The sequence below is a fragment of the Plutella xylostella genome, chromosome 11 (assembly GCF_932276165.1).
Source record: "Plutella xylostella chromosome 11, ilPluXylo3.1, whole genome shotgun sequence".
In the NCBI taxonomy this organism is placed as follows: domain Eukaryota; kingdom Metazoa; phylum Arthropoda; class Insecta; order Lepidoptera; family Plutellidae; genus Plutella; species Plutella xylostella.
The window spans coordinates 2193178-2217625 of record NC_063991.1 but is presented as its reverse complement, the minus strand read 5'-3'; the positions used below and the strand labels follow the sequence as shown (position 1 = coordinate 2217625).

The 24448-nt window shown below is 36.5% G+C and overlaps 1 protein-coding gene across 1 annotated transcript; it reads right to left on the bottom strand.

The window, feature by feature from the left end:
• Window positions 1-1474: 1474 nt before the first annotated feature.
• Window positions 1475-24220, bottom strand: LOC105393961. The gene is made up of 16 exons (XM_048624288.1): window positions 23959-24220; window positions 23535-23660; window positions 22744-23253; window positions 20962-21114; window positions 20155-20363; window positions 19477-19589; window positions 19107-19215; window positions 17879-18571; window positions 16782-16956; window positions 13455-13546; window positions 8443-8539; window positions 7908-8023; window positions 4335-4446; window positions 3711-3812; window positions 2898-3029; window positions 1475-2235 (listed from the first exon to the last, which is right to left on the bottom strand). The coding sequence occupies exons 1-16, from the start codon at window positions 24082-24084 to the stop codon at window positions 2125-2127; spliced, it is 2976 nt and encodes a 991-aa protein (XP_048480245.1). The 5' UTR covers window positions 24085-24220; the 3' UTR covers window positions 1475-2124.
• Between the last annotated feature and the right edge of the window lie 228 nt (window positions 24221-24448).

Here is a 24448-nt window from a genome sequence, read left to right as displayed (position 1 = left end):
CCTGGATAAATAAAATAGCAGATGTCACCTTTTTCATATAATTAAGGTAAGCTAGAGAAAAAAATGGCTGCTATTGCTATGGCAGCATTATTGTGCTGACAATTTGATTGATATAAACTTTATAACAAAGACTGGTACAAAATAGACCTATGGTTAGGTTATACAATACATAATTTGAACCAAAATTCTTTACAATGTAAAAAAAAACACCTGTTTTCAGAAAGTACAATAAAAATGTACAATAAAAATATAAAATGTTTGCTTTATTTGTTGTAGTTGTTTGTAAATATTGCTATTTAAGCTACGATATTTCTGTGAAAACTTGAGTTTGATGATTTTAGAGTGTGGGTGAGACAAATTGCTCTTGTATTGGTACAGTCAAAGAAAGATACACAGAAGCTCTTCAACTTATCTATCGTCTATCTGCTGCCACTTCTAGGATCAAAATGTCAGCGCTGTGAGAGTATATTATATTTATCTCTTTTTTGGCTGTACTAAAGACTAATACACTAATTAGTCTATGGCTGTACCTACACTTGTCTACACCTACCTACACTCACAGCCTAGGAGGCTAAATTATTGCCACCATACTTTTTAACTTTAGGAGTTGAAGTTGAATTACAATTAAATGTTGTAACTTATTAACTTTGTTGGCTGATCTCAGATTGCGATGGCCGAAATTTTGAAGCTAATTATTACTAAAGCGGACTGAAACGACACTAAATTTTAATTTACCACTTTACTAGCTTAACTTTGAGATATAGTAAATTATGCGTTCATAAGGTTGAATTTTAAACAATGGATGATAGACTTTCTGACGAAAATGTCGACATTTTTTTACTTATTGGAGTGGTCGACGTATTAAGGAATTACTAGCGCCATTTATAATTTAGTACTTTTAAATGAGTTTGCAAAAAATCTCCCATTGATGATTTGTCGTTTTAACAGAACTAAACTTAAAAATGGTGCGTTCAGTTTCGCTGTAAATTGTTATTTTTTTGGCTGTGTCATTAAAATACATCGTTAATTGTATAGTATACAGCCTATGGTTGCTGGAAAAATATAGTAAGTACATACTTACTTAATACTTTGCATAATTTTAATACATAATGTTTATTTTTGTTGTTATTATAATACTATGTTTCTATTTTATATAAGTGATTTTGTTTAACTTTACTATTTTATAATGCTCAAAAGCCAGTGATGTTTTTTTTATAAATGTTAAGGACGTTTTATAGCCATAAGCACCCGTGCCTTCGATGTGATGTTTTGAATAAAATATATAAGTGTAATTTTGGATATACCTATTATTTACTTCTCAGATATTCCACACTCACGGGCACACACTCACAAAAAGTGCCACTCGCAAAATTCAGACACCAAAATGCAAAATTGTATGGGTCGGAATACTATTTTTGAATGGCATAAGAAAAAGCACCGAGTTAGTAGTAAACTTTACTTTTATTTCCTTAAAATACTTAATTAATCTACTTCATAAACTTGTTACAAAAAATGTGAACTATTTACATATCAGTCAAGTTTTATTGAATGATTTAAAATAATACTGGAATTCTTATTAGTTCAATTATTCGTGGTAAAGTAATTTTAAAATTAATTTGTGTCATAAAAAGACCACATTTAAAACTTACTTTAAAAAATGTCATATATAAAGCTTAAAAAAGTAAAAAAAAATCAGTTACATTGTGAGATCAATGAATACAAGATTGTGATGTAAGTAAAACCCGAGATTCATACAACTCTTTCAATATGAGAACACGAATGTATAAAACGCAATTGTAAATTTTAAACCACTTGTATTTAGTCCCGTAAAAAGGTTAGAGGTATCTCTATGTTCAGGGGACTAAATAACGAACTTTCTTCATTTGAAAAACTATGAACCGGGGAGGGGAAGTAATTTTTTTATGTAAATCGGTAAAATAATAGGTTTAAAATACAAAAATTACATCATGATAAAATTTAAGTTTCACATAGCAAAAAATTCAATTTGTGCCTTGCGAATCGTCTACACTACATCCTCAAAACTCTGGCAAGAATCAAATCCAAATCATCACATATTACATGTAACAAAAATCCACATCATCACATATTACACCGCCATCAGTATCAAGGGCCGGGCGGCGGCTGCGCGAGAGACGCGGCGAGTGATGAGGCTGGGCCCAGGATCGGAGCTAGAGCAGGCTTCTTGGGCTTTTTGGACTTCTTCGCACCTTTTATCTGTTGGAGAAAAAAGTTTAGTTAATTTAAAAGTAATTCTGGGAGGAAAAGTTCAGCAGCCGAAGTGGCTTGGTAGTGGTGAAAAATGTACAGAAATAGATTCAATAGTTTTACAGCACATTTCACACAAAAAAGCAATCATATTCTTGAGCAAGTCAAAAATACAATAGTTACTGTAGACAGACAGTCAACAAATTTAGAGCTAAATGCAATAAAAATAAACTGCAAAAACTAAACGTAGGTTCTCCTTTCTTTGCCGTTGGTATTCGCTACAGTCTTCGCATCTCTACAGCTGCAGATACAGAGGGTGTCCCACGCTACCCACCTTCCCGTGCACCTCGCGCGTGTGTCGGTACAGGGAGCTGTACCAGCTGAACGTGTAGATACGACAGATACAGAGGGTGTCCCACGCTACACGAGGGTGTCCCACGCTACGCACCTTGCCGTGCACCTCGCGCGTGTGTCGGTACAGGGAGCTGTACCAGCTGAACGTGTAGATACAGATACAGAGGGTGTCCCACGCTACACGCGGGGTGTCCCACGCTACGCACCTTCCCGTGCACCTCGCGCGTGTGTCGGTACAGACTACTGTACCAGCTGAACGTGTATATACAGATACAGAGGGTGTCCCACGCTACACGCGGGTGTCCCACGCTACGCACCTTCCCGTGCACCTCGCGCGTGTGTCGGTACAGACTACTGTACCAGCTGAACGCGGCCGGGCACTGCGCGCACGTGTAGGGAGTGGCCCCCGTGTGCATGGCCACTATGTGGTACTTCAGCTTGGCTGTGCTCTGTGGAGTTAAGAGTGGAATAGTTAATTAATATAATAATAATAGGCTCAAATTAAATATATTTCAGGACCGTCAAACCCTTTAAAATTATACAGCTGTTTCCCATGATCTTCGCTTCAGCTTAAAAGATTTCCCATGGAAAGGAAGACCGGCAAATATCTATGGCGGCTGGTCCAATAACGACACGACATAATAATATATCATTAAAAGGAAAGGTATTTTAATGTAGGTACTACAATAGTTACTATGGAAGCTCATTTCAAATCCCTGTGAGAAAAAAGTTATAGCTATATAAAAAAACTTATTCGGGACAAAATACCTTTCGACGGTCGAATGGCGCAGTGGTTAGTGACCCTGACTGCTATGCCGAAGGTCTCGGGTTCGATTCCCGGCTGGGGCAGATATTTGTTTAAAGACAGATATTTGTACTCGGGTCTTAGGTGTTGATATTTATAATTAGTATCTATCTATCTATGTATTTGTGTAGATATATCAGCTGTTCGACACCCATAACACAGGTTCTGCCTAGCTTGGGGTCGGATGGCCGTGTGTGAGATGTCCCCACATATTTATTTATTTATTTATTTTATTTCTAATGACCTTTTGTGTCATATCGTTATTGGTTCTTAGACCATTCTGTCCGGTCCACTTTCAGCTAGTGACAATTATAATTTTGCTCACCTGATAGCTCTTCCCGCACACGTGACACAAGTTGTCCTTCTCCTCCTTGTTCTTGTGTACATTCTGTAAGTGCACGTACAGGGACGTGCTGCTCTTGAACGCCTGAAAAAGAATGCATTTATTTTGATACATTCAAGACTGAATTTCCTAATGGTCACCGCACATAATAATATAAGAGTAACGTAAACTGCTTATTGTTTTATTTACTTTTTTTATTACTTTTTAACCTTTTCTTGTAAATGTACCTATGTGTTGTTTCTGTGTGTATTAGAAATAAATACATTTTCTTTCTTTCTTTCTTTCTAAACGGATCGCCTCTTGTTCTTCTGTCAATCAGTAGAACGCGAGTTCGCGAGCGCCAGCATATGGTTGACAGATGAAAAAAAAGGCGATCCGTTTACGTTTAGCTTATAATAATATGTGCTGAGACCCTTAGGCTGAATTTTCATAACTAAATTAATGCCATAGAATTAGTTTCACGGCACTGGTTTATCCACAAATTCTGTATTGAGTCTTTATCATTTACAATACAAATGTTTGTATATCGAATAATTGTGACGTGTATTGTGTGCCAGCAAAATAGCTCTCACTCAGCATGTGCTCTATAGAAAATTAGATGAGTACCTTGTCGCACATCGCGCACGTGTAGTTGGTCCTGTGCAGGTGTTCCCAGTCGACGTGCTCCTTCAGCTTGGCGCGGGAGACGAACTTGCTGCCGCAGTCCGTGCACATGAAGCTGTGGAGTGGGGGGTTATCAGTGAGAGTGTTGTGGTATGGACTGACAGTTTAAGGGTCTGCAAGGGGGAATCGAGGGTTGGGATTGTCATAGAATTATGTAGTAAACGATGCTCTACAACCTTGAAAAAAATCACACAGGTAGCCGAAGAGTCTAGCTAGGTGCTGAACGATTCGAATTCAAGTAAATGATTATGGATAACTGTAAATAAAATTCAGAATATGACGAATAACCAGAAAATCACACTCCCGTATTGTAACAACTGTGTCGTAATTATTAAGAAATTTCATATGATTTTTATCATATTATAAAGTTAAAGGCTTGGACTAGGCGCTAAATACCTTGTTTTTTAATAAACACACACTTATTTTGTGTAAATTAATCCCAAACTTGAGCAATTTTTTTCCCTCAAATCTTCATACAAATATCTATGGCGGCTTTCTGTGTTATAAAATCATAAACACAAGTGACGTTTGACTCAGTTGGCCGCTGGCCTCCAAAGAAGGGTCACGTCGGTTTAGGCAGCACTGACAGCTCGCGATCTTATCGCGTACAGATACAAAATCACTGCACATTGGTTGTCATTGCACTTTTTCAACTTTTATGACACTAACATAATTTGATTTGAAATTGAGGAAGCATAATTCTTCCAGTATATTCAATACATTAAATTAAATTAGATAGTGTGCAATATTTTCGTGACATTACAGTCTCGTAAAGGTCTGATGAGGAGCAGGAATATAGCGAATGGATCTAAGTGATGACAATACGCACGAACATTAGGTAAGGGATCAAAAATACAGTCTCTTGGTTGAGGTATGGTCTCGTGAGGATCTGATGAGGGCATAACACGGTGGTGGCTCAATTTTATTTCAAAGATGTTAATAGCTAAAAGCATCGAGTTTAGGCTATTAAGTATGTTTTTCAGAGAGAGAGAAAGATATTTTATTTTTCCTCTGGATGTGTTAGGTTTACTGAGTTTACTAAGTTCATTCTGTTAATGGCATCAAGTTGTTATGTGTTCATAAGTAATAATTATTTATTAACAAAATGCTGTTGGTTCTCCACGAAAATGTAAAAATAAAAATAAAATAAATAAAAATAAATTCGTAACGTAAAATTGTCAATGACGGAATTTCTTCTATAGACAGTAGCCACAAAAAAAAACAAACGATAGATGGCGTGATTTGAAGATAAAGATACATTTATTCGACACATAGACAGCAACAACAAAAAAATACAGATTTAAAGAAAAGAAACACATACTTATACAAAACAACAAAGAAAAAAAAGGATACACATCAAAATAACTGGAAAAAATATAAGCCCCAATTTACTTGTGTGGGACAGGGAGTACCATAATATTTTTTTTAGGGTACTCCCCATCTATGCGAAATATCAGCTTGATATCTTTACCCGTTTCTGAGAAAAAGGGCGGTGACAGACAGTCAGTCAGACAGACGGACAACAAAGAGATCCTATACCTAACGGTTGCTTTTTTTCTTTTGACGTTCGAAACCCTAAAATTAAGTAAAAATATTATGCTGCTACCAAAAAATGTACTTACAGGTATTGAAAAAGCGGTATATAGTACTAAACAAATTATAAACAAACAAAAAACCCGACTGCACGCTAAAAAGATGAAAACAAGTCCCAATGTTAATGGAAAGTATCGTAGGCGGGGACCAGCAGAGGGTTCACCATTTAGCTGAATGTTACTTAGAAAACGGCCTTGAGTGGCGGTCAAGTTGGTCCCCGCCTGCGATACTTTCCATTAACATTGGGACTTGTTTTCATGTTTTTAGCGTACAGTCGGGTTTTTCGTTTGTTTATAATTGTATTTTTTTATTTGTAACTTTTTAGTTGTTTTTATTTTATGAAATTTTACGTCAGTAGTTCATGATCATTTTTTATTTCAATAATTTTGGTGTTGTTATTTAAATACCTTCAATATGCATATTTTTGTAATGTGAAAATCAAGCCCTTTCATTTGATACCTTACGCGGCAAAGTTGAATTATTATTTTTTCGATCATCACGTTATGTCCTCTAGAGGGCGCTATGTACATTTTAATGGAACGTCACATAGCCTATAACCATCGCGCCATCAATACGCTTCTAACAATACCTCATACATCAAAATCTATCAAGCCGTTTAGGCTACAGGAGGGAACAAACAAACATACATACATACAATCAAAAAACATTACCCTCCTCCTTCGGCAGTCGGGTAAAAAGGAGTAAGATAGGGGGTCATTCTGAACTTTTGCTCTACGAGTTTTGGAAATTAACAAAAAAAAACCTTTTTCATAGAAACTTTGTTGGACATGTGACTTTTTACCATGGAAAACGAATATATTTTTTCGCGAATTTGCAAATCTCGTAGAACAAAAGTTGTTCAGAATGACCCCTTGAGTCATCCCCTTTTGGTTTAGTATAGCCCTTTTGCGACACTATGTATTTACTTTGCTCTGTCGTCGGGGTTCAGTTGGCTGGAGGATGCCCGAAACTTATTATCTACACTTTAATACTTGTAGTTACCTTTCTACAAGTAAATACCACATTTGTTTGAGAAAGCTAATCGGGTTCTGAGTATAGAGTAAAGTGGCACCCCTATTAATTTCTACTCTTTCCTGGTGCTTACCAGTGTAAGTAAGAATTATACTTACTTACCCTAAAATCACCCAAAATGTACTTGAACATAATTGTCAATAAAGTTGGCGAGTAAAAGTTTATTGACCCACTGTGCAAACTTACATGTGTGCGTGTCACTGCGTGTGCTGTGTGAAGAGCATTGAAAACCCAAAATTGGCGCGGCACGTCACCCTGTACGGGCCCTTAAATAACTATCTATCGATAGCTGACAGTTACTTTCATACGATTTTGATAGAATGTAACTTTTTATTATGTCAAAATCGTAAAGACAAAGACAAACAGACATTTATTTGCGTATGATATTAACTATCGATACTGGCAGTTAGGGTGGGTTGGTTACAATATGGGGCAAAGATACATGATCACTTCAGGGTTAAGATAAGGCAGTTCTGATTTACCTACAAGCAAGACAAAATTAATCCCCAGTTCATAGAACAAAATATAACATAAAAAGGCTCTGTAGGATGTTTGTACAACGGGAAACCGAAACTGTAATTTTGGTTTTATGTTACCTGGTATTAGTCAAAGAGTAAAACTCTTTGACTAATACCAGGTAACATAAAACCAAAATTACAATACCACCCCCGCGCAAACTTCCGTCCAACGTTCCGTCTTTCTAAGAGACATGGACTCTAGATGCATGAATCAAATAATATTTCATCGATACATATGTACAAATAATCTCTATAGATTAATCCCCCGTCAAAGAACAAATTGTTTGTTGACAAAGAGGGATATACACTGTCTATAAATAAGGGGGTAAGTGTTTTTTCATATACATTTACATATATCATATCTCTTTCTCACTTGAACTCGCTCTCGGACACGTGTCGTCGCGATATCTTCACGTGCTGTCTGTAAGTCGCGATGGACGCGAAACGCTTGTTGCACGGCGCGCAGAAGAGGTCGCCACTGTCGCGCGCCTGGGGTAAACAATATACAGGATGTGAATTATGAAATATACAGGGTGTAAATGACATGAGGGGTCACTCTCTAAATCGACAAATAAACGAACAAGAAATGTCACGCAAGCAACGGGATACAGACTTAGTTAGCGTAGCGCTCCGAAACGTAGGAACAGCAAATCGGCAGTGCTGACCGCGACTCTATCTCATTGTTTTAAGTTTATAAGCGTGGTTGGCACAACAAAGATAATCAAATTAAATATATGACCTTGAAACAATTTAATTTTGATTAACTTTGTTGTGCAAGATGCACTTAATCTTCTAACCGAACTAAATTCAAAATAAGAGCTCTCTTGGAAACTCGCCCGAGACGTTTCTTTTGCGCCGACACTCCATCTTATTAGTATTGTTTATCAAAGCTTGAGTCTCACACATACCTTGTGGTTCTTGATGTGCCTCCACAGGTTGGACTTCCACTGGTACACCTTCCCGCAGTGCGGGCATGGGAACCGGTTCTGGCCCTTGTGCAGCACGCTGCGAATAACAATCACTATTACAATACAATACAATACTCTTTATTTGCACCAAAGGAAATAATACAAAAAATAACTTATAAAATAAAAATAAAATATTACAAAAAGGCGGCCTTTTAAGCATAAAACAATCTATTATTATTAAATGTCATAACTATTACAATGTGCAAGCTGAAGTGGCTACAGTGATGTCGATTCTGAAGGCAAAAATTCTAAATTTAGAGCTGTCAAAACCTTAATTTCTTTGTTTAAAATTCGACTCTTTGATTGTTTCCGTAAATGTCATTTTATGCTAGCAATTTTTTTAGTTTGACAGCGTTAAAATTAGAATTTCTGGCTTCAGAATCGACATCAATAGCTGCATTAATGATCATAAGTTCTCAATTCTAACGTTGAACCATACCACCTAGATTTAGCTTAATTTAGAACCCTGACTTTGGAGTGAAATTAAACTACCATCTTAACATTTCCATAATGGTGACCCCGACGTGATAACATGAAAATCTATTCAAAACTCTCAAAACGGTGCAGTAATTGTCTTTGCTCCTTAGTCTAACGACATAATATTATAATTCGCTCATTTCGCATATTATGTTCATATTCATTTACTGGCACTACCTACTTATGTCAAGTAACATCGGTACAGTGCGACTCACTTGAGATGGTACCGGTACGTCTAAAATCTAAATCTATTAAAAACTATCGAAATTTGTGCAGTTAAATTTTAAATCTGGTGAGAAAAATGATCCCAATAATTTTAGGCCTGTATCAGTTTTGCCAGTACTGAGTAAAATATTTGAAAAAATTATGCTACATCAAATGCTTTCGCACTTTAGTATTCACGGCCTTCTCCATAACCAACAGTTCGGTTTCACCAAAGGTCGATCTACAACTGACGCTGGTGTCGCGTTGGTCAAACACATATTTAGTGCATGGGAGGAGCGTCTTGATGCTGTGGGTGTATTTTGCGATCTATCGAAGGCATTTGATTGTGTGGATCATGCCACTCTACTTATGAAACTTAAATATTATGGGCTAACTGGCAAAGCTCTTACATTATTGGAATCATACTTGAGCAACAGAACTCAACTAGTTGACATAAATGGAGTGCGTTCGGCTGGCTGTCCTGTCAGTATGGGTGTTCCCCAAGGCTCGATTTTAGGACCATTCTTGTTTCTTGTATATGTTAACGATTTACCGTTTTTGGTAGATAAATTATGTGAGATAGTACTGTTTGCTGATGATACTTCACTTATATTTAAGTTGAAGCGACAAGAAGTCAATTTTGACAATGCAAACAGTACTCTTTCCATAGTTGCTAATTGGTTCACTGTAAATAATTTAGCTCTTAACTCCAAGAAAACAAAATGTATTAAATTCACTTTGCCTAATGTAAGACAAGTAGAGACATATTTGACATTGAATAACGATAAGCTAGAGTTAGTAAATGAAACGGTATTCCTGGGTATTACAATTGACTCAAAGTTGCAATGGGGACCCCATATTGAGAGGATAGCCGGTAGATTGAGTTCTGCAGCTTATGCGGTTAGAACCATTAGACAGTTAACAGATGTAGATACAGCCAGGCTTGTGTATTTTAGTTATTTTCATAGTGTTATGTCTTACGGAATTCTATTGTGGGGACGAGCGGCTGACATTAATCAAATCTTTGTTCTGCAAAAACGAGCAATTCGAGCCATATATGTATTAGGGTCTAGAATTTCATTAAGAGATACGTTTAAGGAAATAGGTATACTAACTGTTCCATGCCAATATATCTATGAAAATATTATGTATGTTCGTAAAAACTTAAATTCATTTAGTAAAGTAGGAGCCACTCACGGTATTGAGACCAGAAACAAAAATAGGTTGCTTTTCCCCACACTCAGACTTTCGAAAACAAACACATCATTCATGGGGAACTGTATACGTTTTTATAATAAATTATCAAATGAAGCAATAAACCTTACTGAGCAAAAATTTAAGAATTATGTTAAAGCTACATTATGTAGTAAAGCTTACTATAGTATAAATGATTATTTAAACGACAAAAACGCGTGGTCTTGTCCACCTCAGCTAAGGCTATTGAAAAAATGAAATGGATATAGGTACTTAAGTAAAATTGTAGGTACTAGATATAAGTAAAAATTGTAATAGATTATAAGGAAATGAAATGAAATGAAATGAAATGAAATGAAATATGAAATAATATGAAATATTTATTTAAGTATACAGGATAAGTTATTCAAAAAATATCACTAGCCCCACACTAGGATACCCTGTGTTGTGGGTACTAGTCTCTTCCGATATTGTGCAATATAACTACTTATAACTAAATCCAACAATCATTAAAAATCGTGAATTACTAATTAACTCAGCAAATATGAAGTTATTACATTGTTGAACCATTAAACAATTAAATTAAGTTGTACAATTAAACAATTTAACAATTCAATAAGTTATACATAATTATAACATTTAGCATCTATGCAATGAAAATATATAGAATACATACAAACAACACCAATTAATTATATTTTAAGTATCTAACCCATGTATAGTATTTAAGTTATTTTAATTAAGATAAATTATTATTATGATTTAGGTATTAAATTTATTTGCATGTGGTTATAAATTGTTCAGTTTTATTGTAATCGAGTGACAACAACCATCTTTTTATTTTTGCCCTGCATGGCTTACGAGGTATATACAATATATTGAGCAAGTTGTTAATTTTTGTATATATAAAGGGACCGAGAAAAGAATAGGACCTCTGTCCAAAGACAGTATACTTTCTCTCTGTATGCCACGTGGTACGTCTTGCCGCACGTGATATTATGGCTGTAGCTAGGGCATTTTTGTGAAACCTTAATGTAGTGGAAGTTATAAACAGCTGTCTTACAGAGAGACATTCTACATCCCTGTACAGATTATCTGTCGGATATCTGTATGGTTTGCAGAATGCAATTTTAAGAACTGCACGTTGTGCTCGCTCAAGGCTCAGCAGATGGGTTTTACATGCTGTGCCCCAGGAAACTATGCAGTAAGTGAGCACAGATTGACAGAGAGCTAAATACACCAAATTGAGTGTGGAGTTATTACTAACATGTCTAAGTCTCTTGAATACGTAAAACAACTTTCTTACTCTTTGGGTGAGTGCATTAATTTGTTTTCTCCATGACAATTTGCTGTCGATAAACACTCCAAGATATTTAATGTGGTCTACTTCTTGTAGACTGGGGCAATCAGAACATCGATTTTTATTTGGGCATGTATGTATACAAATGTTAATAGGTTTCATCGGAGCAGAACGCTTGGATATACTAAAGCTGACAAATTTTGTCTTGGTGGCGTTTAAAGTTAATAAATTTTGTTGAAGGCATTTAGCAATATCATTTATACCTAAGTTTGCAGCCATTTGTACTGAATCCCAAGATTTGCCATAGAATATTACAGCTGTGTCATCCGCAAAAGTAAAAAGTTCTGCCTGCAGCAGTTCAAGGGAGCAAAGTTGGTCAATATAAATTAAAAACAAGGTCGGCCCAAGTACACTACCTTGTGGTACCCCGAAGTCAATGGAATTTAAGCTACTAAGGTGTTCTTCAGACTTAACTCTTTGCGTACGACCAGAGAGGTAGGACTGTAACCATTTTAAGGGCTCACCTCTTATGCCTTTTGACTCTAATTTGCGAAAAAGTATTGGTCGAGAAACGGTATCAAACGCCTTCGCAAGATCTAAGAAGACACCGATGCACTTATCACCTTTATCAAGTGTGCTGGATACGAAATCCACAAGATGAGCAACGGCATCCTCTGTCGATCTCCTGTGACGAAAACCGTATTGATTATCAGAAAGCAGTTTGTTATTTTCTAAAAATGCTAGAAGTCTCTTATTTACTACTTTCTCAATTACTTTTGATAGACAGCTGAGCAGTGATATTGGCCTATAATTTTCGGGCATTAGTTGATCACCGGATTTATGTACAGGAGTTATATTGGCAATTTTTAGGGAATCTGGCATTATAGCTGTAGATATATTTAAGTTGCACAGAAAAGCAATAGGAGACGATAATGATTGTTTGTTTTGTTTAAGAATATTATTACTAATATTATCCCATCCAGATGCAGAGCTAGATTTGAAATGACTTATTATATTGACAATTTCTATATCATCTGTTGGTGTCATGTAGAAAGATTGTGTTGGCGGGTTGACTGCCTGGACCAGATTTGCAAGTTGTTGTTCCGTTGTATTTAGTTTCGTTAGAATATCGGTGGCAAGATTTTCCCCGACCTGGGTAAAATACGCATTTACTAAATTAAGCGATTCAATTGTATTATTTGTCATATTTAACAACTGAGAGTGTTCCTTAGCTTTTGGGTTAAGATTGCATATAGTTTTAATGGCTTTCCAAGTTTTCTTGCTATCTCCATTCGCTTTAGTAATTAGATCACTCTCATATTTATTTTTTAGGTTTTGAAGTATGTTATTGCAGGTGTTCCTATACTTTTTATACATTGCTACAACATTATTGTCGACGGGTTTTTTAGTAGACTTACGATGGAAAGCGTCTCTGCGTCTTATACATTTTATAAGATTAGGAGTAATCCATGGTCTACTAAAGATGTCAGCCTTTCGTAAGACACATTGTTGAAAAGATGCCCGAGGAGTTTCTTTCGCCATTTCTTTCCTTCTCAATGACGGGGCCTTTGTGAAATGGTGGTAGATGACTATCGACAAATAATTGTAAAATTTTACGTCGATTAAACCATTTGAATTTGAATTTGTTATTGACTTCGCTCTTTAATCTAACGTCGCAGTTGTATGATAATTCCCTAATTTTCATATTATATTCTTATTAATTTACTGCCACTACCTATGTTAGGTAATATACCGGTATACGAGTAGTAAGACTCACTTGAGATGGTACCGGTACGTCTTGCGCGAGCTGAAGGTCTTCCCGCACTCCACGCACTGCGGCTTGGCGTCGTACGCGCGCGACACGTGCGTCTGTCAGCGACTGACACTAGCCTTACTGGGCAATGCTGTCAGCACTGTAACTAACTAGTGTAGCTCTAGGGCTTGTCAACAACACTTACATTATAAACTAGTCTAGCTCTATTGGCTATTTAAACGCTAAGAAAAAGCGAATTTGCACCAAAATCGCCATATTGGTGACCCCGACATGATAACATCAAAATTTATTTATTTATTTATTTTAATAACTGAACAAACAGCCAAACAAACAATGATTAAATACATTTGACACAAATAATAAGGCCTACAGTTCAGATAGATTAACTAATTATTTATAAACTATGCGTTAACAGAACAGCTTATTAATTATAAACGTAAGTAATTTTACTTAACTATAAGTAATAAGAGAGAACACACATATAGAAAGGCAATTGAAGTGCTTATCTTTACATTTAAATTTAAGAATAATTATTTAAGTTTAATTGCGTTTATATTATATTAATAGGTAAATGTAGAACACACGCCTTATTTATTTTATTTATTTATGGAGTTATAGGTGAGAATTAATACATAAAAAAACATATCATATTATTATGTCAATTTATGCAACAAAAATACCTATAGGTTTATAGCAGGTAACTATACTAACATGGTATAATAGTAGGTAAGTAACATGTTCACAACAAATTTTTATTATGTACTATCCTGGGTAAATAACATTTGTTTGATTTTACTTTTGTAAGCAGCATAAGAATTGCCAAATATTTCGACACACGATAGTTTTGTATTATATAAATTACAGGCACGTCTAATAAATGAATTTCGGGTGTAGTTTGTTCTAGCACGGGAGATATGAAACAAAACATGTTTTTTATTTCGAAGTCGGAGACTAGGAACTCGATATTTTATACGTTCTACTAACGGAGGTGAGTTAAGATGACCCTGTATTATTTTGAAAAGTACAGATGCGTCAATTGCTTGACGTCTTGAGCAAAGAGATTGAACATTGTATCTTTTCAAGCAAGATTTGTAATTGTCAAACTGGTTTCGATTACGATAGTCTAGGCACTTGAGGAATTTGTTTTGTAAGTTTTCTATACGATCGTTATGTTTAGCGTAAAGAGGATACCAAACTGAGCTACCAAATTCCAAGATGCTCCTTACGAAGCTGTAGTATAAAGTTTAATATGTATTGGGGTTATGAAAAGGTTTACCCATTCGCAAAATAAAACCTAATCTTTGAAACGCCTTTTTTAATATTTTATGTGGGGAATAAAGGTCAGTTTTGAATCAATAGTAACGCCTAGATCACGGATTTCTGTTACTTTTTCAAGCGTGACGTCTAAGAGATAATAATCGAATTCATAAAGTTTTCTTTTACGTGAGAATGTTATAGAAAAGCATTTTTTTGGATTTAAGTATAGGCTATTTTCATTACAGTAGTTTTGAACGCTATTCAAATCGCTTTGAGTAGCTGACAATCATTTGAAGAGTTAATTTGTTTGAAGATTTTGGCATCATCCGCGTACAATAGATGATTAGAAAACTTAATGGATGATCCTATATCATTTATGTAAAGTATAAAAAGCAAGGGGCCCAGGTGGGACCCTTGTGGGACACCAGAACTTACTATTTGGTAATCTGAAACAAACCCTTTTAGAGCTACAGCCTGCATGCGATTTTCCAAATAGGAGAGCAACCACCGGAAGAGGTCGCCGTGTATACCGATCTCCCACAATTTCGACAGTAGCGTAAAGTGACTAATTTTATCAAAAGCTTTGGAGAAATCAGTATACACGGCGTCCACCTGTGCGTTTTTATCCATAGACTCAAGAACAGATTCAGTAAAAGTTAATAGATTTGTGTCCACACTTTTACCCACACGAAAGCCATGTTGAGTGTCGGAAATAAAATTGGAGGTTAATTTTGACAACTGGTTTGTTACAATTTTTTCAAAAATTTTGGCAAAAATATTTAATTTAGATATTGGCCGATAATCAGCAATGTTCCGTTCATCACCTTTTTTCGGTATTGGTGTGATAAGAGCATATTTCCAAAGTGAAGGGAAAATTCCTTCTTGAATTGATTTAGTAAATATTAAGAAAAGTGCTTTGCTAAGAGCCGGGGCACATTTACGAATAAAGACTGGATGTATACCATCTGGCCCTGCACCTTTATTAGTATCCACGGATTTCAAAGCTGTGAGAATAATGTTTTCGTCTAAATGTATTGTATTTATGTCAAGAATTGCTGATGATGATGATGATGATGGAAGATTAAGAGCGTTGTGCAATTGTGTTGAACTTGGTTCGAAAACCGAGTTAAAATGTTCACTGAATAAATCACATATTTGCTGGCCATTGTTAGCTACACGGTCGTTTAGAAACATGTTATTAGGTATATCCTGATTCGACGAAACATTGTTCACATAGGACCAGAAAAATTTCGGAAATAAATTTATTTTATTTTCAGCATATTCTATGTAGTTTTTGTAACACTCACGTTCCAATTTTTCAACTCTTTTTCTGAGAAGTGAAAATGTAATATAGTCATTCGGGTTGTTGTAAGTTTTATATTTTTTGTGAACTTTTCGTTTTTCTTTCATAGCAGTAATTAATGGTTTAGAATACTACAGGGGATATCTATTTGGTGATGATAATGTCCTTACAGGTACATATTGGTGTATTACTTCGTTGAGATTATTGTAGAAAATACCTACAGCAGTATCTGTGTTACAATTTAATAATTCTGTGTTCCAGTCAATATTAGCAAGGGCGGAGTTTATAATATCGTAATTGGCCGCGTGAAAATTTGTCAATGTTTGAGTTTTACGCTTTAAAGATAACTTAAGATTCAGAAAAATTGTGAATTCTATAGCCCTGTGATGTTGGATATCTTCGTAAATTAAAGGCAGATCACATAATTTAGTTTGACATGGAACACTGCTGAATATTAAGTCAAGCAGTTTATTATTATTATTTAAGATATTATTACATTGTTTTAAACCCGTCAAAGCCATGAAATTTGATATAAGATTAACGTATGGATTATTTATCCCTGGTTTTATTATATTACAGTGTGTTTGGTTGAAATATATCCATTCAACAACACTGGCATTGAAATCACCTACAAGAAGAAAAGTGTCTTCGGGATGGTCATTAATTAGGTCACTGCTGGAATTAAAGAAATCTGTTAATGCTTCCATGTGTCCTGGCCCCTGTGGTGCATAAATACAAGCTACGTTTATATATGAGGCGCGGGCACAGACCGCGGAAGTGGCGCGAGGCGGCGGCGGCGCCATCGGGATCGCGACCCAGATACAGTCTGCAACAGCAGCCCGCGGCCCCGGCCACGCGCGCCGCTCCGCGCCCAGCTCGCTGCGCACCGCCACCAGCACGCCACCCCCGCGCTCCGCACCCGTCGCCTCCTCGTTGCGATCACTCCTAAACACTGTATATCGATCGTCAAAGTATTCTTTGCTATAAAAACTTTCATTTAACCATGTTTCACAAATACAAATCAGCTGATAGTTTTTACTATGAAGTACCCGGTAAAGAAACTCGTGCGACTTCGTTCTTAGCCCCCGAACATTCTGGAAATAAACATTTAACGGTATATTCCTACTAGTCATTGCATAATAAGCAAAAGCGTGATATCAAAATCCTCACTATAATGTAATACTTATGGTAATTTTCCGTGCTAGAACCACTGAAGTCCAACAATAAATAAACTGCGAAAGCGCAAGACAATGAAGCGTAGCAATAGATACTTATAATTAGGCAGTTTTGGCAGGTATGCGTTAATGAACTTACAGATAATAGCAAATAGGCCGAACAGTAAACAGGTTGATAAATATACATATTTATTTACCATTATGTTTATCACATGTTTTAGAAAGTTAGCTATATGAAAAATGCAAAATATATTTTAGAGTATTTTAGGTATTCTAATAATGAGTAACTAGCAATGTTAAGAGATTTATTACAATGTAATAATGTAAATAATGTTGCGCAGTAGAAGTTCAATTCGTATTTTATGATAACATCTTCTAATCTATTTATTTCGTGTGTTAGTACATTATTAGAGCGACGATAACAAAGTATACCGTATAACAAAAGCAATATTACGAAAGAGTACCTGGCAAAAGCGGTTATGATAAGTCACTTTATTTTATTTAAATCACTGGCACTATTGATCACAATAGAACGATGCCTTTCGGATTTTCTAATAATGATTTTACCGTTTTTTACCCATAAATAATCATAGTTATTCTTATTTTTAATATCGCGAGCCTCTTTAAGTAGCAATTTATTAGCCGGAGTAAGATGCTCATTAACGTAGACATTGGAGGCCGGTCCTGGATACCCTAACTGCGCCGTGTTGATGTGTCGGCGCAGGCGCGCCGCGGCTACCATCTCCTCACGGCAGCGGCGGCGCGCCCAGCGCACCACGATGTGCGGGTGGCGCTGCTGCAACCCTGGCTCCGGGGCGGCACCACCCGCCGCGCTACCGCCTGCACCAGCTCCCGGGCTCTGCTTAGTCGCCGCGTAGGTACGGACCCGATGAATATAGTCGATGTCACTGGAGTTGAAATTAAAACCAATCACGGCGCACAAATCTTTTAAAATGTTGAAAAGATTTTCGCCAGGCTTTGATGGAATGCCACTTATCTCAACATTATTCATTCTCGAGTACTGATCGCGGTCATGGTCCCTCTTTTCCAGGACCAGGATACGGGATTTCAGCTCTTGCTCGATGTGTGAGATTTTGTGGTCCGTCGTGCGGTGTTGTTCTTCGATGATACCGACCGCCGCTTCTAAGTCAACAACCTTGGCAGAGGTGACGTCATGTTTGTCGCTCAACTCTGAGATCTGGTTTTTTATGTCGGTGTATTCGGCGCGAATTGATCCGATCTCGTTTTTCATTTCAACAACACTGCTATTGAAATCGCACATATTCCTGTCGAAATCCTTCTTCCAATCACTGAGCGATTGTTTTAAGTTGGATTCTAACCTATTCACCATGGTCACGAGGGTGTCATCCAGCTCTGGTTGTTTTCTCTTGCGTGAATCCATAGATGAAATGCTTAGGTTAAGGTCCGACTCCGAGGAAGACAACTTAGTTGGTGTACGATGCATTTAGAATATAAACTGGTATATATAAGCGTGCAAGCAACTAAACACTTTATCACTGTGGTATTAAGCACACATTCGCCCACTATAGGTGTTCGCGATAATGAGTCAATAACGCTGTTATGAACGCGACCGTTGCTGTGCGTGGCACTGCGTAGACTGAATCTGTTTAAAACTATCGAAATTTGTGTAGTAATTGACTTCGCTTTCTATGAAAATTCGCTCATTTTGCATCATTATATTCATTTATTGCATCTATGTAGGTGTAACTATGATACAGTGCGACTCACTTGAGATGGTACCGGATTTGTGGTGACCCCGACATTATATCAAAATCTATTTAAAATTTACAAAAACGCTGTAGTAATTGACTTTGCTTCCTATGAAAATTCGCTCATTATGCATCCTTATATTCATTTATTGCATCTATGTAGGTGTAACTATGGTACAGTCCGACTCACTTGAGATGGTACCGGTACGTCTTGCGCGAGCTGAAGGTCTTCCCGCACTCCACGCACTGCGGCTTGGCGTCGCGACATGTGCGTCTGTCAGCGACTGACACTAGCCTTACTGACCAATGCTGTCAGCACTATGACTTACTAGTCTAGTCCTAGCATCTGACTATGACATCCGATATGCTAAAAATAAGCGAATTTGTACCAAAATCGCCAAATTCGTGACCCCGATATGATAAAATCTAAATCTATTCAAAATTCGTTAAATTTGTGTAGTAACTGACTTCTTTTGGTATGATAATTCGCTCATTTTGCCCCTTTATATTCATTTATTACATCTTTGTATTGATTAACTATGTTAGGTACAGTCCGACTCACTTGAGATGGTACCGGTACGTCTTGCGCGAGCTGAAGGTCTTCCCGCACTCCACGCACTGTGGCTTGGCGTCGTGCGCGCGCGACATGTGGGTCTGGTGTAGGGAGAGAGAACTGTAAAGGGGAAGGTTAAGAAGTTGTAGTTTTTTTTTGTTTAAAACACATACAAAATACGGTGCATAAAAAATGAAATGAAAAGTATTTATTTGCATGATTAAGGGTACATAAAAGTTTTTGAAGTTTGATATAAGCACAAGACCTTAATCTACCTGAAAGGTGAACAAATATTTATACAGTTTAATGTGAAATGGTGTAAACAGGTATGACAAGCATTCTTTTGCAAATTTTTCATACATATTATTATAATGTTCACTTGCAGAAGTCGATTTGTGCAATATTTAAAACTAGTATAAACCTCGGTTCACACCTAAGACTGCCTTCTATCACCGACGTTCTACAATATCAGTAACATGTTGCAAACACTAGGGAGTGTTGGTCATCAATACGCTAAGCGCAAATTTTTCAATAGTCAAATAAATGTTATCTGAGGAATAAAATGTTGCTAGCACTCTCTTATACAAACATTCTGACGCGACAGCATCACTTATTCCTCACATATCTTTTATCTGACCATTGAAAAATCAGCCCTAAGAATAGAAGGTGATAAAAACAAACTCACTTAGAAACATGCCCGCAAACATCGCACTCGTGTGTCCTCTCCTCGGTCACGTGTGTCTGCACATGCGCCTCCAGTATCTCCCTGCTCTTCTCTCTACGATCGCACTTAGCGCACTGATACCGCACCGTGTGAGATGTGGAGTGCGCGAGCAACACGTCGGGCGAGGCAAATCTACAGTTGCATATGTTGCATATTGATGAACCGGCTTTCTGTAAAGTAGGAGTAAAGCTGCGTACAGACCGGGCCAACGAACGCCAAAGGTTATCCCAACGATGGATATTTATCATACATAAAATAATACAGCGCAGATTGCAGCAACGAAGGTCAACGAAAACCGTTCGTTGGCGTTCGTTGGGCCGGTCTGTACGCGGCTTTAAAAGGATGGAAGGAGGTTGTTTAGTTTTGCTGTTACTGCAACAAAAGACTGTTAGTTTTACTTTAGTTGACATGTTGCACAATGTTATAATTATATTTTTCTGGTGGAAATGTGTTTTTTTTTTAATATGATGAATGATTTCTTGAGCCCCTGATTCAGTTAAATTCTAAGGCGCAAACAACTAAACGCAAGACAGAGCGACGCAATTGGTCACTAGCATTATGGTCTCCATCTTGGTCTTCTTTCGTGAAATAAACTGCAACCACTTCTGAACCAAATTAAACTTCTTCCATCGAAAGGTTGGGGAGAGATTGCTTTAAGCAATAAGGCCGCTTTTTTGTACTATTTTATTTATAAGTTGTCATTTTGTAATATTTTGTTTGTGGTGCAAGCTGTTCTAAACAAAAAGTAAGAAAATGCAAATTACTTACTTCATGATGGCACGTTTCATTATGGCTCTTCACTGCAATCCAGCTCCTAAAGCCGAGTATACAAGAGCTACATTTGAACTGGTTGCGAAGGAACTTGTCTCCCTTCAACTCGTCTTCTCTCTCCCTCGCCACTTCTTCGGGCGTCAGGATTACCTGGAATAAGAAATTAATTATCTAATTTTCCTTTATTTTTCCTATAATTATATGCAGTTGTCTCATCATCATCATCATCGTCAGCCTATAGCAGTCCACTGCTGCGCGTAGGCCTCTCCCAAAGCACGCCACTGGATGCGATCTTTACCTTTCTGTAGTAGTGTAGTTGTCTGGAAGAAATTACTTTTAGTAATTAGACCACCGATTTTGCTATTTATTTTCTGTTTTATGTTTGTGAAAATGTTCCTGTTTGTATGGAATAAAGAGAATTTTATGTTTTATCTTCTCTTTAATGTGTTTGTAAGTAAATATCTAAGGACAGTCAATAAATTAGAGTATTATTCTATTCTATTCTATTCTCTGTGGCGGTGTAAGTACCTGCACCTGGCTCTCTCGAGTGGAACCTTTGTGCATATCCCCAATGTCTAAACTGCCAAATTAACTCGTAAGAATTATGATGAATATTAAAGTAACTGACTCTTGTAAACCATACTTCCAAAAACTTGAATTACTGACCTTACCTTGTATTTACATATTAGAAATATGCAAATTTGTTCGGAACTACCCAGAATACTATGCTAAAAGAGACAATCTTAATAGAAAATATGAACAGCGCCGCAACAAAAATAATTTAATTTTACCGCTTAGCCGAATGAAACTCTACTCTTCAAGTGTATACATTTCTTCAGTAAAAGTATATAATAAATTACCCGAAACATTAAAAAGCAATAATAATACAAAAAAAATCATTTACAAACTAAAAAATTACTATTACAGAAATCTTACTATCCTATTAACGAGTATTTGGGCGATGAGGAATTATGATCTTAACTAAATTGTGAAGATTTGCTGTAAATTTTATGTATGTAAGTATTTCACGCTATTTACCAATGCAAATTAGAGTGACATTTACGAATAGAATGAATTTAATAAGAGTAAATTAATTAAAATAATAATAATATTAATAAGATAAAATTATTTAATCTAACTAAATTTATTTATGCAAATGCTAAGTCCTCCTCCTTCCTTCTCCTAATAGGAAATTGCTGTGCCCTCCCGGGTCCATAATGATCGCTTGTTTATTATTTTAACACCTTATGTAAGTAACACTAATTATGGAATGCAATAAAGATTTGAATTTGAATTTGAATTTGCCTTCCTAAGCTTGGACCATTTCCGACCACGCTGGTCCACTGCGGGTTGGTGGGTTCACATATCTAGATGTGCTAAATCTAGATATGCAGGTTTCCTCACAATGTTTTCCTTCACCGTAAGAGCGATGGTATACATTGTAATTAAGTTAAAAGAACTCATTGGTACATGTCAGCGCCGGGATTCGAACCCGCATCTCTTGCGTGAGAAGCCGGAGCTTACCGGACTGAGCTACCACCGCTCTAATTATTTATTTTAATATTGAATTAGAGTATTAAGTAAATTAAATTTTTTAGTAACATACTTAAATTATGTTTTTGAAGTGCATGTCCTTAATTGCTATTGCTACACCCTAAAAAGGTAAAAATTTACCAGGCATAAGGATCTGCCCATCAAACATCATAGGAATCAAAGTATAGCATGAAAAGAAATATTTTGAATTTTCTTTGATCTTATTGATGATGATTTTGTTTTTACCTCTTTAATGCTAGTCTCCTTAGCAATCTCAGCTTCAGCTTCCTTCATATCTAGATCCTCCACATCACTGTTCCCATCCGAAGGCACAAAATCTGCAGACACAACTGACTCATCATCAGATATTTTACTTTTCTCTTTGCCTTTTGTATCAACTTTTTTCTTGGACTGCTTTACTTTTACAACCTTTTTCTTTGGTGTTTTCTTTACGTTCTTCCCTTTTACAGGTTTGACTTTTTTCTTCGTAGCTTTTACTTTTTTCACCACAGATTCTATTTCATTATTCGTGATTTCCAGGTTGTAAGCGAATGATTCTGGTTCCGTATGTGTGTCTAAGGGACATACAGGCTCGGGTTTGATATCTATACATGTTTCCACCGCGGAAGGCACTTGTGAGTTTTCCCGTTTTACGTCTAGTTTCAAGTCATCTGTATCACATGTATCAGGATATGAGAAGTTGAAGGCGGCATGGCTTTGCAGTTGCGGTGGTTGCAGTGTGCCTTGTAATATAGCCTGTTGACAAAGATAAGTTACTAAAACTTTAAGAAAAATATTCTAATTATGGATTTGAATTTTGAATACATGCACAAATATTGTATTTGTACCCAAAATACTGGTGTTGCTAGAGTAATGTAAACATTCATACAGTAGGAGGTTCCCCAGTGCTAGTTGCAAATATACATAAGTTATGTAATTTATAACCGAATTTAAAATTAAAAGCAGAACTAATACAGATTTACAAAAAAAGACTTATTCTAAACTTAATATACCTAACTAACTGCATAACTTGTTACCTCTGGACCATAGTCAGATAACTTCATGTAAGCTTTCTGTACCCTTTCCTTGAAAGCCTGAAAGCTCCTGAGTCTCGCCCGACATTCCCAACAGAAATTTGGTTCCATCAATGTTGGATCATAGATCTAAAAAAAATGAAAATGAAATAAATTTTTACAAAAAAATATGATTTACTGCTTAGAGTAATTTATTGCAATGCCCTTTGCAACTTATTTTGTACGCGTTGGTCTACAACGGCTACATCAAAGTAGATAGGTAGATAAATATCATTGTAAATAGGCAAGCAGGTTGCGTTCTTTAAGAGGGAATAACATTTATAGGTTAGAAACAAGTTAATTTCGAAAGTGTGTTAATGAAATGGCTACGTCTAGTAATAAATAATGTAGAAGTAACTGCGTTTTCGTATGCCCAATTGATAATTACCGAGATTTCATACAATATTTGTTTGTAAATCAAATATTCGTCGGTTTCATCAATAAGACACAACAAATCCCGTCCACGGCTGAGACAGCCCGTGCAGAGCTCCTGGACCGCCATTGTTTCATTCATTTCACAATACAAGTAAAGAATCTACTACGTTTTGCAAATTAATCACAAATTTCAGGGGGAATAATCAAAAACATTAATTCAATTTGAAACAGAAAGCGTCTTTTGCAGCTTTCAGCATTTTGTAAATAAAATGGATAGTCTGTGGATTGTGTCATATTGACATTTGAGTCTGTGTGATCATGCTGTCGTTATTATTCTGAGAACTCATCTTTATTTTACAAATCAAGAGCTGATGGTACCAATGCTTCTGTTCAAGAAACATAATAAGAAAAAAAAACACGCACTCACGCCTTGTACTAATGTACTCCCTTGCGGGGTAGGCAGAGAGGTGCATTGCTGCACCCACTTTTCGCCAGATTGTTAT